This window comes from Chlorella variabilis (assembly GCF_000147415.1).
Source record: "Chlorella variabilis unplaced genomic scaffold CHLNCscaffold_12, whole genome shotgun sequence".
In the NCBI taxonomy this organism is placed as follows: domain Eukaryota; kingdom Viridiplantae; phylum Chlorophyta; class Trebouxiophyceae; order Chlorellales; family Chlorellaceae; genus Chlorella; species Chlorella variabilis.
The window spans coordinates 1,086,818-1,099,765 of NW_005435076.1; the positions used below are offsets into that span (position 1 = coordinate 1,086,818).

A 12,948-nucleotide genomic window follows, 5' to 3' on the forward strand; every position below is an offset into this window, starting at 1 on the left:
TTTTTTCCCCCCTCCTCCCCCCCCCCCCCCCCCCGCCTGCAGCAACTGCCTGCGCTGCACATCTTCCAGGGCCACCTGGGCGTGGTGGAGGATGTGGCGTGGCACCCGCGCCACGCCGACCTCTTTGGCTCCGTGGGCGACGACAAGAAGCTGGTGATCTGGGACCTGCGCAAGCCGCACGCCGCTGCCCAGGACAAGGAGGTGGAGGCGCACACGGGTGGGTGGGTGCGGGTGCGTGGCAGGGGCAGCGCCCTTGCTCCCCTGCCCACCTGCTCCTCCGCCGCCCATGAAGGCCTGCTCCTCTGACCCGGCGCCCCATCACACCTCTGACCTGGCGCCCCACATCACGCCCCATCCGCATCCCTGTGCTGCTCACCGTCCTCTGCCCCTGGCCCCTCACCACCCTCCTGCCTTCCCCCCTCCTCCCCACCCACCCACCCACCACAACCGCAGCCGAGGTCAACTGCCTGGCCTTCAACCCCTTCAACGAGTACGTGGTGGCCACCGGCTCCGCGGACAAGACCGTGGCGCTGTGGGACCTGCGCAACATGACCTCCAAGCTGCACCTCTTCGAGCGGCACGACGAGGAGGTGTTCCAGGTGCGGGCGTGGCGGCGGCGGCGGCGCTGGCAGGAGGGGCAGGGGTGCGGAGGATGGGGCCGAGGGTGGGCCGGGGAGGAGGGAGAGCGAGGCTGGGGGCCTGGCAGGCGCCAGCCCAGGTGGCGGCTGCCAGCGGCGCCGCCGGCTTGCCACCTCACCGCCGCCGCTGCGCCTGCACCCACCTCACCCGCCCGCCCTGGCGCTGCGGCTGCGTGTGCAGGTGGGGTGGAGCCCGCACAACGAGACCATCCTGGCGTCGTCGGGCGCCGACCGGCGGCTGATGGTGTGGGACCTGTCGCGCATCGGAGACGAGCAGGTGTGTGTGTGCGTGTGGGCAGTGTGTGTGTGTGTTTTGTGGGGGTGCGGGGCCGGGGGCCGGCATCAGACGCTTGGGTGCTCATGCCCGCACTCGTGCCCTCCTGACGGTGCGTGAAGCAGCACGCTTTGCTGCGCTCGCCCAGCCACCCTCGCGCTGCCTCTCAACCCCACACCCCCTCTTGCCTCGCCTCTCGCCAGACCCCCGAGGACGCGGAGGACGGCCCCCCCGAGCTGCTCTTCATCCACGGCGGCCACACCGCCAAGATCTCCGACTTTGCTTGGAACGGCAGCGACGAGTGGGTGGTGGCCTCGGTGGCAGAGGACAACATCCTGCAGGTGGGCGGCTGGGTGGTGGCTGGGTGGAGGGGCGCACACACTCCAGCTTGCTCTGCCACCCGAGTGCGCCCGACTGCGCTTGTGCGCTGCCTGCCTGATGCACCTCTGGTCTGTCTCCCGTCTTGTGCGACGCAGATCTGGCAGTGCGCAGAGCACGTGTGGGCCGATTGAAGCTAGGGCACGTGCTGCTGGCAAGGTTGCAGCGCCGCCTGCTGCGGGCTTGCTGCTGGTTGTGACCGCTTGCATGTGGGAAGAGCCTTCTTCCTCGACCCTGCATTTCTTTAACGCATCCACTCCACCGCCTCTGGACTTGCACAGAAAACAGAGCAGACCAGCCCCACTGGCCAACCGAAACCAGCAGCAGACCAGCCCTGCTTCGTGCTCCCTCTTCCTGCTGACTGCTGTTTGCACGACGGGGCGGGTTCACGTGTTTCACGAATGGTGGTGCTTACAGGCAGGTAGCGATAGCGTTGATCTTCTCAGGTGGGGTGAAGTCAGGGAAGCAATGAGCAAGGGAGAGAGCAAAATACAAGACCACACACGCACAGAGACCAAAACCCGCACACCAGCCGGAAGCTGGCCGGGCCAGACCGCTGCCGTGCCAGCGCTCAGCAAGGGCTCCCCGCCACACAAGAGGGGCAGGCGGGGGAGGGGCCCCGCCAGGGGACGCTGGCTGCTGCTTACGCCAGGGGCAGGGACACGCCGTTGGTGGCGAAGTTGGCAACCATGGGGTTAGCCAGGTGGGCGCCCAGGGCCTCCAGGGGGCTGGCGCCGGTGGCGGCATGCTGGGCCACAAAGCCCAGGCAGGCGATCATGGCAAGGCGGCCGTTCTTGATCTCCTTGGTCCGCAGCTCATCCTGGTTGCCCTTGGACTGCAGCAAGCGTGTTGGGGACAGTTCCGGGGGCAGTTAGTATAGTAGAAAGTCGCAGTAAAGTAAGTAAAGTGGATTATGGACGGAATGAAGTGTTTTGAGGCCTGCTGCTGTGCAATGGGGGCCGCCTGGCCAGGCGGTGCATCGTTCGAACTGCCGCGCAGCAGCATTGGCAACCCCTCGGCCGGCACGGCGTCGCCTCCCTGCAGCCTGCTTCCGCGCAGGCCCTCAAAAGAGGCTCACCATGCCAGCGGGGTCGAAAGGGCCGCCGGGGTACACGCGCTTCTCGGGCTCAGCCGCGCCGCGGAACGACTCGGCGCCAGCCATGGCAGCAAACTCGATGGCCGCCAGGGTGCCCAGGTCAAAGGGGATGGAGGCGCCAAAGTAGGTGGCGCTGCCGCCCTGGACCAGGGGCAGGGGCGCGTCGTACCAGTTGCCGTAGCCTGCAGCACACGCGGGGGGAGAGGCAGGGTGGGAGGTCTGCGGCCGCGCCCGATTCGAGCGCTCGAGGGGGACGCCGCGCTGCCCGCCGCTGCGGCACAGCGCGCGACCGCTGCCGCTGCTTGCGGGCTGCACTGGAGCACAGGAGCGCGGACGGCAAGCCTTGCTGCTTGCGGCATCCAGGCTGGCACGCACCCAGCACCTCCACGCCCAGCACGCCGGCGGCGCCCAGCATCGCCCAGCGGCCGTGGATGACCTCAGACTCCTTGAAGCGCTGCAGGCTGGGGGCCTCCTTGGCTGCAGGCACACGGGACACCACAGCATGCACCAATCAGCATGGGGCCTGCCTGCAGGCGCCGGCAAGCCACAGGCGGCGCTCGCCATAGCCCGGCCCATCCGCCGCCGCCCGATATCGCGCGCAAGCCAGGCTGCACTGACCGAGGCCCAGGGGGTCGAAGCCGTAGCTGGCGGGCAGGTTCTCGAGGTAGGCGGGGGTGTCGCTGCCGGGCAGCCTGCAGAAAGGTGGGTGCGAGGGGGAGAGGGTCATGGCCTGGGCTGGCCCATCCGGCAGACCGCTCTGCCCCCGCGTGCCGCCTCTGTCGCTCCATGGCTCCTCCATCTGCCACCCGATTGGCCTGCGCACCAGTTGCCCGCCTTCATCACAGTGCGAGCGCGGGGGCGCTGCACATTGAAGGTGGCGCGCACGGTGGCGCTGGGGGCGACGATGGCGGCCATAGCTGCGGGCTGATGGGTGACTCAAGCGACCTGGGGGATGCAAGAGTGGCGAGGGCGGCCGGGGGCGCCGCTAGGTGTCAGGGTGAGGCGACCGGATCTTATCGTTTTCGCTTTCCAGGCCGGCCCAAACCTCCGCTGCGCGCTCTTGGGGGCCCGCCACCGCCAAATCCGCGCCTTGTCCACCACCCAGACATCGCCAGACCTGCCCCAGCTCAAGATGGCGGCCGCTGTCGCATCCCCGATGACCTGCACCGGCAGCAAGGCCTCTTCGGCCTTCAGCGGCAAGCAGCTGCGCGTCAGCTCGGCGGTGCGCCCCAAGGTAGGCGAATGGAGGGGCGCAGCGGCCGGGGGAGCCGCCCAGGCCGCACCCAGCAATGCAGGGCATCCACGCACCTCCTCTGCCTGCCCCTGCTCGCTGTGCAGGCCGTGCGCCGCGCCGTGGTGGCCGCCGCTGCCGACCGCGACCTCTGGTGAGGGGTTTTGCCGCCTGCTGCTCGACCTGCGGGAGCCGACCGCGGCGGCGGCGCGGCAGCACACTTCACCCTTGCACGGGCGATGCATTCCTTCAATGTAGATTGCCAGGCAGTGCCTGACCGTTCTCCCGATGTTGCTGGGTTGCAGGTTCCCCGGCAACACTGCCGTGGTGCCCGACTACCTGGACGGCAGCCTGGTTGGCGGTGCGTCTGCCGCCGTGGGCGTGTGCACGCTGGCTGGCGGCGCCAGTCCAGCCGGCGGCTGTAGCTGCGGCAGGACGGCTGTCGGCGGCTGGGCAGGCAGCAGGGGGCGTGGGCGATGAATGCCACGCTGCAGCAGGGCTGGGTCGGCCCAGCGCGCCCAGCTGCATCCAGACCGCTGACTGCTGTGCCGCGCCGCCTGCCTGGGTGCTGCAGACAACGGCTTCGACCCCCTGGGCCTGGGCAGCTCCCCCGAGCAGCTGTCCTGGAACGTGCACGCCGAGGTCTTCCACGGCCGCCTGGCCATGACTGGCTGCGCCGGCATCCTGCTGACCTCGGTGAGGGCGGGAGTGGGGGGCGCCTGGCCGGCTGGCTGGCAGCACACGCAGCTGCCTCCGGCCCGCGCCTGCAGCCGGGCCTGCCCCACCGGGCGCGCGCCCTGAGCCCACCTTCCCGCCCCCGCCGTCGCCCCGCAGCTGCTGCACGCGGGCGGCGCCGACGTGCCCGAGTGGTATGAGGCGGGCAAGGTGTACATGGAGAAGAACCCCAACGTCTCCTTTGGCGCCCTGGTCTACTCCACCATCGTGCTCAGCGGCTTTGCCGAGTTCAAGCGGCTGAACGACATCCGCAACCCCGGCAGCCAGGGCTCCGGCATCCTGCCCGAGGACTTCAAGGGCGTGGGCGGGCCCCAGGGCCGCACCGTGGGCGGCCCCTATGTGGGCGGCCGCTTCTTCGACCCCATGGGCCTCTGGTGCGCCCGCCCCGCCGCCCGGCCGCTGGCAGCGCCTGCCTGGCAGCCTGAGCCTGCTGTACCTCCGCTGCGGGACAGCCACCGACCATGCAGCACTCGCCAGCCCTGCGGCTGTGCTAAGCACGGCATGGCTGCGCCCAGCCACCGCCCTCGCTGACCCCCCCACCCCTGTGCCCCCCTGCGCCCCGCCCCGCAGCCGCGGCTCCCCCGAGCAGACGCTCAAGTACAAGTGGAACGAGATCCGCAACGGCCGCCTTGCCATGATCGGCTTCCTTGGCTTCGCCGCCCAGTACTGCGCCACCGGCAAGGGCCCCATTGACAACCTCATTGGTGCGTGGGGTCGGGGGGTGCGCCGGGGGGTAGCAGAGCGGCTGGGTGGATGCTGCTGGGGGAGCAGATCTCCCTGCTGCGGCGGCTTGTGGGGCCACGCATGCGGCGGGCGTCCCAGAATCTGGCCCAGCTGACCATGTCTCTCTGTGCCTGCCCTGCCTCGCCTGCTGCAGACCACGTTTCGGACCCTACCCACGTCAACTTCATCAGGTGTGCCTCCCCGCTCTTCCCTGCCCCTGCTCCCGCCTGGTGCCGTGCTTGCTGTGGTGCTCTCTGGCGCATGTTTGGCTCACCCCGCGCCCCCCGCCTCCCCTCTCCCTGTGCAGCAACGGCGTGAGCGTGCCCTTCATCTCCCTCTAGGTCAGCAACCTCCTCCCCTCCCTTTCCCCTCCCTTCCTCCCTGCCCCGGTGGCGTTGAGGTTGTGGTGCCGCTTGGTGGCGGAGGGGGCATGGCGCTCTGCTGGAAGCGCCATGCGGCTCGGCCCCCACATTTGACTGGTCTTTTGCTGGTCATCGAGAAGAACTCTCCTCCTGTGTGTATTGCTGGTGTATACCACTCTCCGTTTTGCTTCTGCTCTTATCACTGTGCGCGCCACAATTGAAACCGACATCACCTCTTGGGCAAGGTCATGGCTGGCTGACAGAGCCAAGTAGGGAGGTGGCCATAACAGTGGAAAGAATCATAGTTGCGGCAGAAAACTGGCCCCCAAAAAGCAAAGCGCATTCCAGTTCACATCCGTGGCGTCTCATGACGAGTCTTTGGCCCCCATCTCATTTGCATGCTGCTGGAAAACCACTGCTGCGTCGTTGGTCAGGCCGACATCAAACAGCTGCCGTGCCACTGCGGGCGAGATGGTGAAGGTGTTGCAGCCCTGCATGGAGCATGCGCAGGCGATGTTAGGGACGCACCCACAGGGCAGGAGACGCAGCAGTGCGTTGCGCTGGAGCGGCCGACCTCACCCCTACCGCCAGCTCGGCAATCTCGTCCGCAGACCGGATGCTGGCCACCAGCAGCCGCATGCCGCCCTCCTCGGTGCACTGGTCCACCACCTCCTGCATCCTGATCACCTCCTCAATCCCCTGCAGCAGGCCAGCCGGAAGGCCAGCACAGCCCTATGCTGTGGAAGGCAGCCAGCATGCGGGTCGCAAACCGGGTCCCCAATAGGCAAGCAGGCATGGCAAGTCTCTGGCTGGCGGCAGGCAATCAATCAGCAGCACAGCCTGCCAGCAATCCCTGTGCACAGGGGGCCTCACATTCTTCCCGGCATCCGTCATTCGGCCCACATAGGGTGCTGCATATGCTGCCCCCAGTGCTAGCGAGGTCACCACCTGGTGCGCCGCATACACACCTGCAAGGCAGGGGCCAACCGGAATCCAGGTCAGGCCTCCAGCCCTGGGTCCACACGCGGGGCTGCGGGCATCGCTGCGACGCAATACTGGCGCCTGAGCATGGCCTCCACCTCAACGTCTGCCCCACCCACCCACCCACCCACCCACGCACCCGTCATCGTGACGGGCGCGCCGTCTGCGACCAGCTTGGCCGCCGCCTTGGCTCCCTCCAGCGTAACGGGCAGCTTCACCAGGATGCGGGAGTCGATGTCCATGAGGTCCAGCCCGCACGAGTACATCTCCGCCGCCGTGGCGCCCCACGCCTGCAGCTGCAGCTCCTCCACCTTGAGCGCAAACGCCTCGCGCGCCAGGTGGCGCATGCTGGCGATGTTGCAGCTCACGTCGTCGCGCTTGAGGATGGTGGGGTTGGTGGTGAAGCCTGCGGCAGCGGTGGCGGCTTGGTGGGCACACGCGCAGCGGCCAGCGGCCAGGCACTGCGCACACTCGCGGCAGCACACTCGGGAGCCACAGCCCTGTTACCTACCGTAGAACAGGCCCGTCTCGGCCCACATCTCCCACTCCTGCAGCCAAACGCACCGCATGCTGGGCATCCCAGCATCGATGCCTTGGTCCTGGACGTTCCAAGTGCCACAAGCGACACGCAAGAAGGCTGCTCCGCTGCCGCACCCCCGCCCCGCACCTTGACGTTGGCGCTGTCCAGGTAGAGCCGCATCTCCGAGTCACCATCGCCGGGCCGACCCTCCTCGTAGCCCACATCGTCGGCGTCATAAAATTCCTCCATGCTGCCCTCCTCTTGGAAGAAATCCTCCTCGTCGCTGCCGCTGGACTCGGCCGGCCCGCCGCCGCGCCCAGCGCGCCGCTGCCACCGCACCTGTTGTGCTGAGTGCCGCAGGGGCGCTGCAGGCCTGTGCATCCTCATCATCCGTGACTTGGTAGCGGCTAGGGGACCGCCCGGAGCTGCATGCTGCAAAGCGGCCGACATGCTGATGCGTGGAGCGCTCGCTACCGTGCCTCCACCAAGTGAGATCGGCTGACCAGGTGAGCTTCGCAACGAATGTGGCAACGAAATGCGCGAAAGATGCGCGAGGAGCTGTGTTCACATCGGAGGAGCTGTCCACGTGGGATTTTAGGAAAGCTCCTGTTCGATTTGCCGGCCTGCTCCGGCCCTGTCTCGCCCTCAGCTACACAGCCGCGGCCGCCCCATCCCCTCTGGCCGCGCCCAAAATGGCGCAGTTGGAGAGCGACGAGCTGGAGCAGCTGATGCCCAACATAGAGCACCGTGTGCGGCAGCAAAGCTCGCCGGCCAACACGGGGGCGCTGCGGGAGTACATCAGGGTGAGGCGGGGCGCCGGGGCGGGGCGTGCCGACGGCAGCAACCACCCTGGCCCAGGCCGTCAGCTGAGCGCAGCTCGGCCCCCGCGCTGCGTGCAGGTGCTGGGGGAGAAGCCGGTCAACGTGCCCGCGGGGTCCACCGTGCCGCAGAAGCCCCGCACCGACGGGCTGCAGACGCGGGCCGGCTCCGGCCGCCGCCCGCAGCGCCGCTACTTCACCATCAAGTGGAGGTGGGTGGGCCCTTACTGGCTTGTTCGTGGACCTTGAGTCTTACAGCATGCTGCACCTAGCGAGCAGCCACAGCGAACCCATCCCTGCCAACATGCTTCCTCTTCTGGTCGACGCTGTGCGCTTACATTTTGGCGGCTGCCCGCTGTCTGGTGGCCCGCAGAGTTGAGCCGGAGCCCGAGCCCCAGGAGCAGGTGGAGGTGGACCCCGAGGCTCTCAAAGATGCGCTGCTGGAGCAGGCCAAGGCGCAGCGCCGCGCACTGATGGAGGCAGCGCTGCGGCCAGGCACGGGGCGGTTTCCGCGGAGCCGCGAGTTTGCCATCACGCTGCTGCCGCTGCAGCTGGAGGAGCAGGAGGAGGAGCTGCTCGAGGAGGCTGGTGCTGACCAGCTGCTGCAGCAGGATATGGAGTGGCAGGCAGCAGGCGAGGCTGGCGATGAGCAGCTGCTTGAGTATGGCGAGCATGAGGAGCAGGCATGGGAGGTGGAGGAGGGGGTGCTGGCTGAGCAGCAGGCGCGGGCGGCAGTGCAGCCTGCCGCCGCCGACGCCCCGGCATCCACAGCCGCCACGCCGGGTGCTGCGCTGCTGCGTCAGCAGGACGGCCAGCCCCAGTCAGGCGGCCTGCAGCAGGAGCGGCCAGACAGCCAGCGTGGGCAGGCCAAGACGCCGGCCACCTCGCTGTTTGGGCGCTACACGCCTATGGAGGGCGTGCCAGAGCGCCTGGCGCTGCTGGCCACCCGCGGCAAGCAGCCTCCTGCCACTGTGTCGCGCTCGGCACGCCCCGCCCGCACCCCAGCGGGCTTCACGCCCACAGAGGGCATCCCGGAGCGCCTGCTGGCGTTCCAGCCGCCGCTGGGCGGGCCACGCCCGCTGGGCCTGCCCGGCGCCACCCTCGTGTGCAGCAACCAGGCGCAGCGGTCTGTGGACTCTCCGGTGGAGGGACTGGTGCAGCAGGGGGTGCGGCGCAGCAAAGATGGCGCTGCCGTGCCACAGCCCACCGATGCCGACGCGGGCTTTGCCGGCTTTGCACAGCCGTCGCCACGGCAGCAGGAGGCGGAGCAGCAGCTGGCAGAGGAGGAGCAGCAGCAGCATGAGGAGCAGGGCGTTGCTGATGACGACGACAATGGCGACTTTGGGTTTGCAGATGATGGCGGGTACTACGACGAGGATGGCGGTGAGTGGCATGGGCCAGCGAGAATGGCTGCTTGCCTCTTGCCAGCGCCTGGCGTGGCACCAAAGTGTTCACCGTGCCGCGCATGCTCTTCTTGTGCTGGCACCTGGCCCTCAGCTGCCCGCCGGTGCCTCTGCCTGTGCAGCTCCGTCGCCCTCGGCACCGCAGGCTGCTGGCACTGGCAGCTTCCCCTTTTTGGCTGGCCGCTCGCCAGCGCACATGGAGGATGCGTGTGTGCAGACGGGTGCCAGCCTGGGCGCTGAGGAGCGGGCGGCTGCGGAGGCAGCCGCGCCCGCGGCAGAGGCGGACAATGAGGGCGCTTATGGCGGCTATGACGCAGGTACGCATCGTGGTGCTAGCAGTACCAAGGCTGCGTATGGATAGAGGCGCATGTGCGCCGGCAGCACTGGTTTGCTGCTGCTGGCCCATGCATGTGTGCGCCTCATGCTATCCCTCCATGTGTGCGTACTCCCAGCAGGCGGCGACTACGACGCCCTGGATGTACATGGTCAGGAGCCAAGCTTTGATGCAGGTGTGCTGTGGCTTTTTAGCCTGCATGTTCTGCCATAGGGACTGACGCTGTGAGGCCTTGTCATGAGGCACTGTGTTTGTGCTGACCTGCTCCACCGCCGCATCCTGCCCATGCAGACCTGCCCGAGCCCTCTGCGGCAGCGCGGCAGCGCGTGCGGCGCAAGGCCACCAAAGACCCGGGTGTGCGCCTTCGCAATGAGCTCAAGCGCAAGAGCCTGGCAGTTGGTGCGTGCTACTTACCGCGCAGGGTGGTGTGCGGGGAGTGCTGCTGGTTGCTCCCAGAAGCAGCATCCATTACAGGGAGCAGGACAAACGTGCTTGTGTATTTGAGACGGGACTTGTTGCCTGCTTGAGCCTTCGCGGCACCTGAGCCCAGACCCTGGCCTGCTGACACCCGTCTCCTGCCTCGCCTCCGCAGATCCCACCATTGGGCGGCGTGAGGTGCTGCCTGGCGTGCGGCGCAGCTGTCGCTCTCGGCAGGGGCCGCTCAAGTGGTGGCTCAACGAGAGGCAGGAGTTTGGGCGGCAGCACCAGTGCGTGCCAGCGGCGCATGCAGCCAGCAGTGCTTGGCTGCGTGGGGCTGGCTGGCTGCATTTGTTGGCTGCTTACCTGCTACGCATGAATGAGCTTAGCCAGCTTTTGCCTTTGGGCTTAAAATGCCCGATTGACGCAGCCAGATTTCTTGCCCAACACGCGTGCTGCTTCCTGGTGCTGCCATGGTGCAGGACAATGCCAACAGTGAGGAATGTGGTGCACAAGGTGCCCAACACGCCCTGGCAGACCGTGACAGACATCAGGCGGCGGCCAGCCAAGCGGCAGCGGGCCCCCACGCCGCACGATCTGGATGAGATGCTGGGCGGTGCAGCAGATGAGGAGCAGGGGTGGGAGGCAGAGGAGGAGGAGGTGGTGCAGGAGGAGCAGCCTGACGTGGAGGAGGAGCAGGAGGAGCAGGTGGCAGATGACGCGGCGGAGCCCGCAGCAACTGAGGAGCAGCATGAGGTGGAGCAGCAGCAGGGTCGGCGGCAGTCCAGCCGCCGCCAGCAGGCGGCAGCGCAGCCAATGAGCAGGCGGCAGGGCAAGGCACCAGCAGCCAGGGTGCCGGCAGCCAAGGGCAAGGCCATGAAAAAGAAGGCAGCAGGCAGCAAGCGTAGGGGCCGGCGGTGAGGCGCCAGCGCTGCGCCTCTCGCTCTCGTTGACAGAACTGACTGGACCTGCATTGACCACTGGGCCCCGGGGTGGGGCTAGACAGACGCCAGCATACGCTGATCGGACGTTACTCTGCCACCACTCTACTTTTCTCTCGTTGTACACTGGCTTTCTGGGTTGGCTTTACTGATTGGTGCCCGCAGCCGCGCGCAGGCTGCCCCCTGCGCAGCCGCAGCTGGTTGTTGTAACACTGATTTGAGGTTGAGTTGTTGACATGGGGGAGCAGTGGAGGAGAGACAATAAGGCAGTCGGAGCAGGGGTTTGCAACAGGGTTGCAGTTGGCAGGGCAAGCAGAGAGAGACGAGCAGGCAAAGAGAGACGAGCAGGGGCTGGAGAAGGGGCATGGCTGGGGGGCGGTCGCCCCGCCTGCCATCACCGCCGCGCGCCCGCGGCGGGGCGGGTGCGCCCCTTCACCTCCGACTCCTGCGGCGCGTGCAGGAAGATCTGGTTCTTGGCGGTGGTGGGGTTGTACTCGCTGTAGCCGCGGGACCAGTCGTAGCTGACCGCGTACGCGTAGATGCTGCCGTCCCTGCGGGGAGGGCGCAAGGCGGGCACAGGCGGGAGGGGTGGGGGGTCAGGGGCTGCGCCCCAGACACACTGGGCGAGGTGCAGCAGGCGCGTGCATGGCCGGCCCTGCAGCCGCAGCGCCCGCGGCGCCGGCGCGCGCCTGTTGAAGTCGCCGCAGGGGATGGGCATGCCGCACTTAGCCATGGCCTTGAGGCGCTGCTTGGAGTCCTTGTCCCAGAAGTTGTAGGCGCCGTCGGAGCCGGCGGTGACAAAGGTGCCAAACTGGGGGTGGAAGGCCATGTGGTTGACCGCATACACGTCCTGCCCCTCCCTGCAGGGCAGGGGAGGGCAGGGGAGGGGGCAGGGGTGGCCAGGGCGACGGGGCGCTGGGCAGGACCCCGGCACACAAAGGCGCAGGCGGCGGGGACGGCAAGCAGCCCGCCACGCCCCTCGTGCCAGCCCCCTTTGCCCTGGGATCCCTGCAGCCTCTGCTGGGGCGGTCGGCTGCCCGCCGCTGCCCACCGCTGCCCACCCCACCACCCGCGCACCCCCCTGCCGCCTCACCTGTGGCACTTGAAGGTGAAGTTCTTGGACTGCAGGGCATCCTCCACGTGGTGCACCGCCACCCGCCCCTCGATGCTGCCCAGCAGGTATCCCGTCTTGTCGGGGAAGCAGGCGATGCAGCGGGTCTGATACTTGAGCGGCGAGGCCAGGGACTTGTACACCTGCCCCGGGGTGCCCAGGTTGAACACCTGCAGCTGCCTGTCCGCGGTGCCCACCACCATGAGCTCATCCCGCACATCCATGGCGTACACCCGCTCCGGCATGGGCTGCGTGTGCGCCGGGGTGGGGCTGCGCAGGTCCCAGTACTTGACCGTCTTGTCCCAGCTCCCCGTCACCAGCATGTTCATCTGGCGCATGAAGAAGCAGTGGCGCACGGGCGCGGCGTGCTGCGCCACCTGCTGCTGCTGGTTGGTGCCCAGGTTCCACATCTTGACGCCGTTATCGCACCCGCCTGCGGTACGGCAGGGGACGGTACAGCAGGGTGCGGTACAGCAGGGCGTTGAGGCGCAGGTGGCGGCGGGCCGGCTGGCACTCGCCACGGTCCGGCAAAGCGGCCGCCCTGGTCCCCTCACAGCCCACGGCGGGGCAGCCCCACCTGCAAACACCGTGCTGCCGTCCGCGCTCCACGCGCTGCACAGGACCGGCTTGTCCAGCGTGGTGGCCGCCTTCGGGATGGCCTGCCCGGTGGTGGCCTGCACGTCCCAGCACAGCACCTGCCCGCTCCACGACGTGGCTACCATCAGGTTGCTGGCGGGGCTGAACCTGAGGCTGCTGATGCCGTCAGAGGGGGCGTTGGGCACCTCCAGGTCCTTGTTGGGGTTGGTGTTGGCGGCCGCGGCCGCGGAGCCGAACGGAATGGACGTGCCAAAGGCGGCCATCCTGCCGCGCCCTGCAGGAGGGCGGGACGGGTGGCGGCCAGCAGGGTGGGCAGGCGGGGTGGTGCTGAGGGCAGGGGTGCCGCTGGCATCGGGCATGCATGCATGTGACCAACAACCGAGGGCCCG

At 68.1% G+C, this 12,948-nt stretch overlaps 6 protein-coding genes across 6 annotated transcripts in view; 3 read left to right on the forward strand and 3 right to left on the reverse strand.

Moving 5' to 3' along the window:
- Window positions 1-1,424, forward strand: part of CHLNCDRAFT_134941 (hypothetical protein) — a gene marked incomplete at both ends in the record, with an annotated part of 3,513 nt that extends 2,089 nt beyond the window's left edge. The window contains 5 exons of the mRNA XM_005846905.1: window positions 43-217; window positions 454-599; window positions 820-915; window positions 1,116-1,253; window positions 1,389-1,424. Coding sequence (XP_005846967.1) covers window positions 43-217; window positions 454-599; window positions 820-915; window positions 1,116-1,253; window positions 1,389-1,424 — 591 coding nt within the window. The remainder of the gene's footprint in view (window positions 1-42; window positions 218-453; window positions 600-819; window positions 916-1,115; window positions 1,254-1,388) is intronic.
- Window positions 1,425-1,683: 259 nt separating this feature from the next.
- CHLNCDRAFT_35848 (hypothetical protein) lies at window positions 1,684-3,372 on the reverse strand. The gene is made up of 5 exons (XM_005847106.1): window positions 3,210-3,372; window positions 3,005-3,078; window positions 2,762-2,863; window positions 2,369-2,568; window positions 1,684-2,125 (listed from the first exon to the last, which is right to left on the reverse strand). The coding sequence occupies exons 1-5, from the start codon at window positions 3,299-3,301 to the stop codon at window positions 1,934-1,936; spliced, it is 660 nt and encodes a 219-aa protein (XP_005847168.1). The 5' UTR covers window positions 3,302-3,372; the 3' UTR covers window positions 1,684-1,933.
- A 146-nt stretch (window positions 3,373-3,518) lies between these two features.
- On the forward strand, window positions 3,519-5,416 carry CHLNCDRAFT_134943 (hypothetical protein; the record flags this gene model as incomplete). The annotated part of the gene is made up of 8 exons (XM_005846906.1): window positions 3,519-3,620; window positions 3,725-3,771; window positions 3,923-3,978; window positions 4,192-4,313; window positions 4,452-4,726; window positions 4,923-5,056; window positions 5,230-5,266; window positions 5,383-5,416. The coding sequence occupies 8 exons, from the start codon at window positions 3,519-3,521 to the stop codon at window positions 5,414-5,416; spliced, it is 807 nt and encodes a 268-aa protein (XP_005846968.1).
- Window positions 5,417-5,802: 386 nt separating this feature from the next.
- CHLNCDRAFT_134944 (hypothetical protein) lies at window positions 5,803-7,319 on the reverse strand (the record flags this gene model as incomplete). Its single annotated transcript, XM_005847107.1, has 6 exons — window positions 5,803-5,928; window positions 6,023-6,136; window positions 6,311-6,405; window positions 6,558-6,824; window positions 6,930-6,966; window positions 7,086-7,319. The coding sequence occupies 6 exons, from the start codon at window positions 7,317-7,319 to the stop codon at window positions 5,803-5,805; spliced, it is 873 nt and encodes a 290-aa protein (XP_005847169.1).
- Window positions 7,320-7,630: 311 nt separating this feature from the next.
- On the forward strand, window positions 7,631-10,831 carry CHLNCDRAFT_134945 (hypothetical protein; the record flags this gene model as incomplete). Its single annotated transcript, XM_005846907.1, has 8 exons — window positions 7,631-7,741; window positions 7,838-7,968; window positions 8,130-9,139; window positions 9,282-9,476; window positions 9,615-9,668; window positions 9,785-9,892; window positions 10,086-10,200; window positions 10,393-10,831. 8 exons carry the CDS (start codon window positions 7,631-7,633, stop codon window positions 10,829-10,831), a joined length of 2,163 nt encoding a protein of 720 aa, XP_005846969.1.
- A 414-nt stretch (window positions 10,832-11,245) lies between these two features.
- CHLNCDRAFT_23906 (hypothetical protein) lies at window positions 11,246-12,822 on the reverse strand (the record flags this gene model as incomplete). Its single annotated transcript, XM_005847108.1, has 4 exons — window positions 11,246-11,402; window positions 11,472-11,711; window positions 11,945-12,395; window positions 12,540-12,822. 4 exons carry the CDS (start codon window positions 12,820-12,822, stop codon window positions 11,246-11,248), a joined length of 1,131 nt encoding a protein of 376 aa, XP_005847170.1.
- Window positions 12,823-12,948: the final 126 nt, after the last annotated feature.

Coding starts and splice junctions, on each gene's coding strand:
- CHLNCDRAFT_35848 (XM_005847106.1), bottom strand. CDS start 3,301: ATGGCCGCCATCGTCGCCCCCAGCGCCACCGTGCGCGCCACCTTCAAT. Junction 2,864..3,004: donor CTTCGACCCCCTGGGCCTCG/GTCAGTGCAGCC, acceptor GTGTGCCTGCAG/CCAAGGAGGCCCCCAGCCTG. Junction 2,569..2,761: donor GCTGGGCGTGGAGGTGCTGG/GTGCGTGCCAGC, acceptor CGTGTGCTGCAG/GCTACGGCAACTGGTACGAC.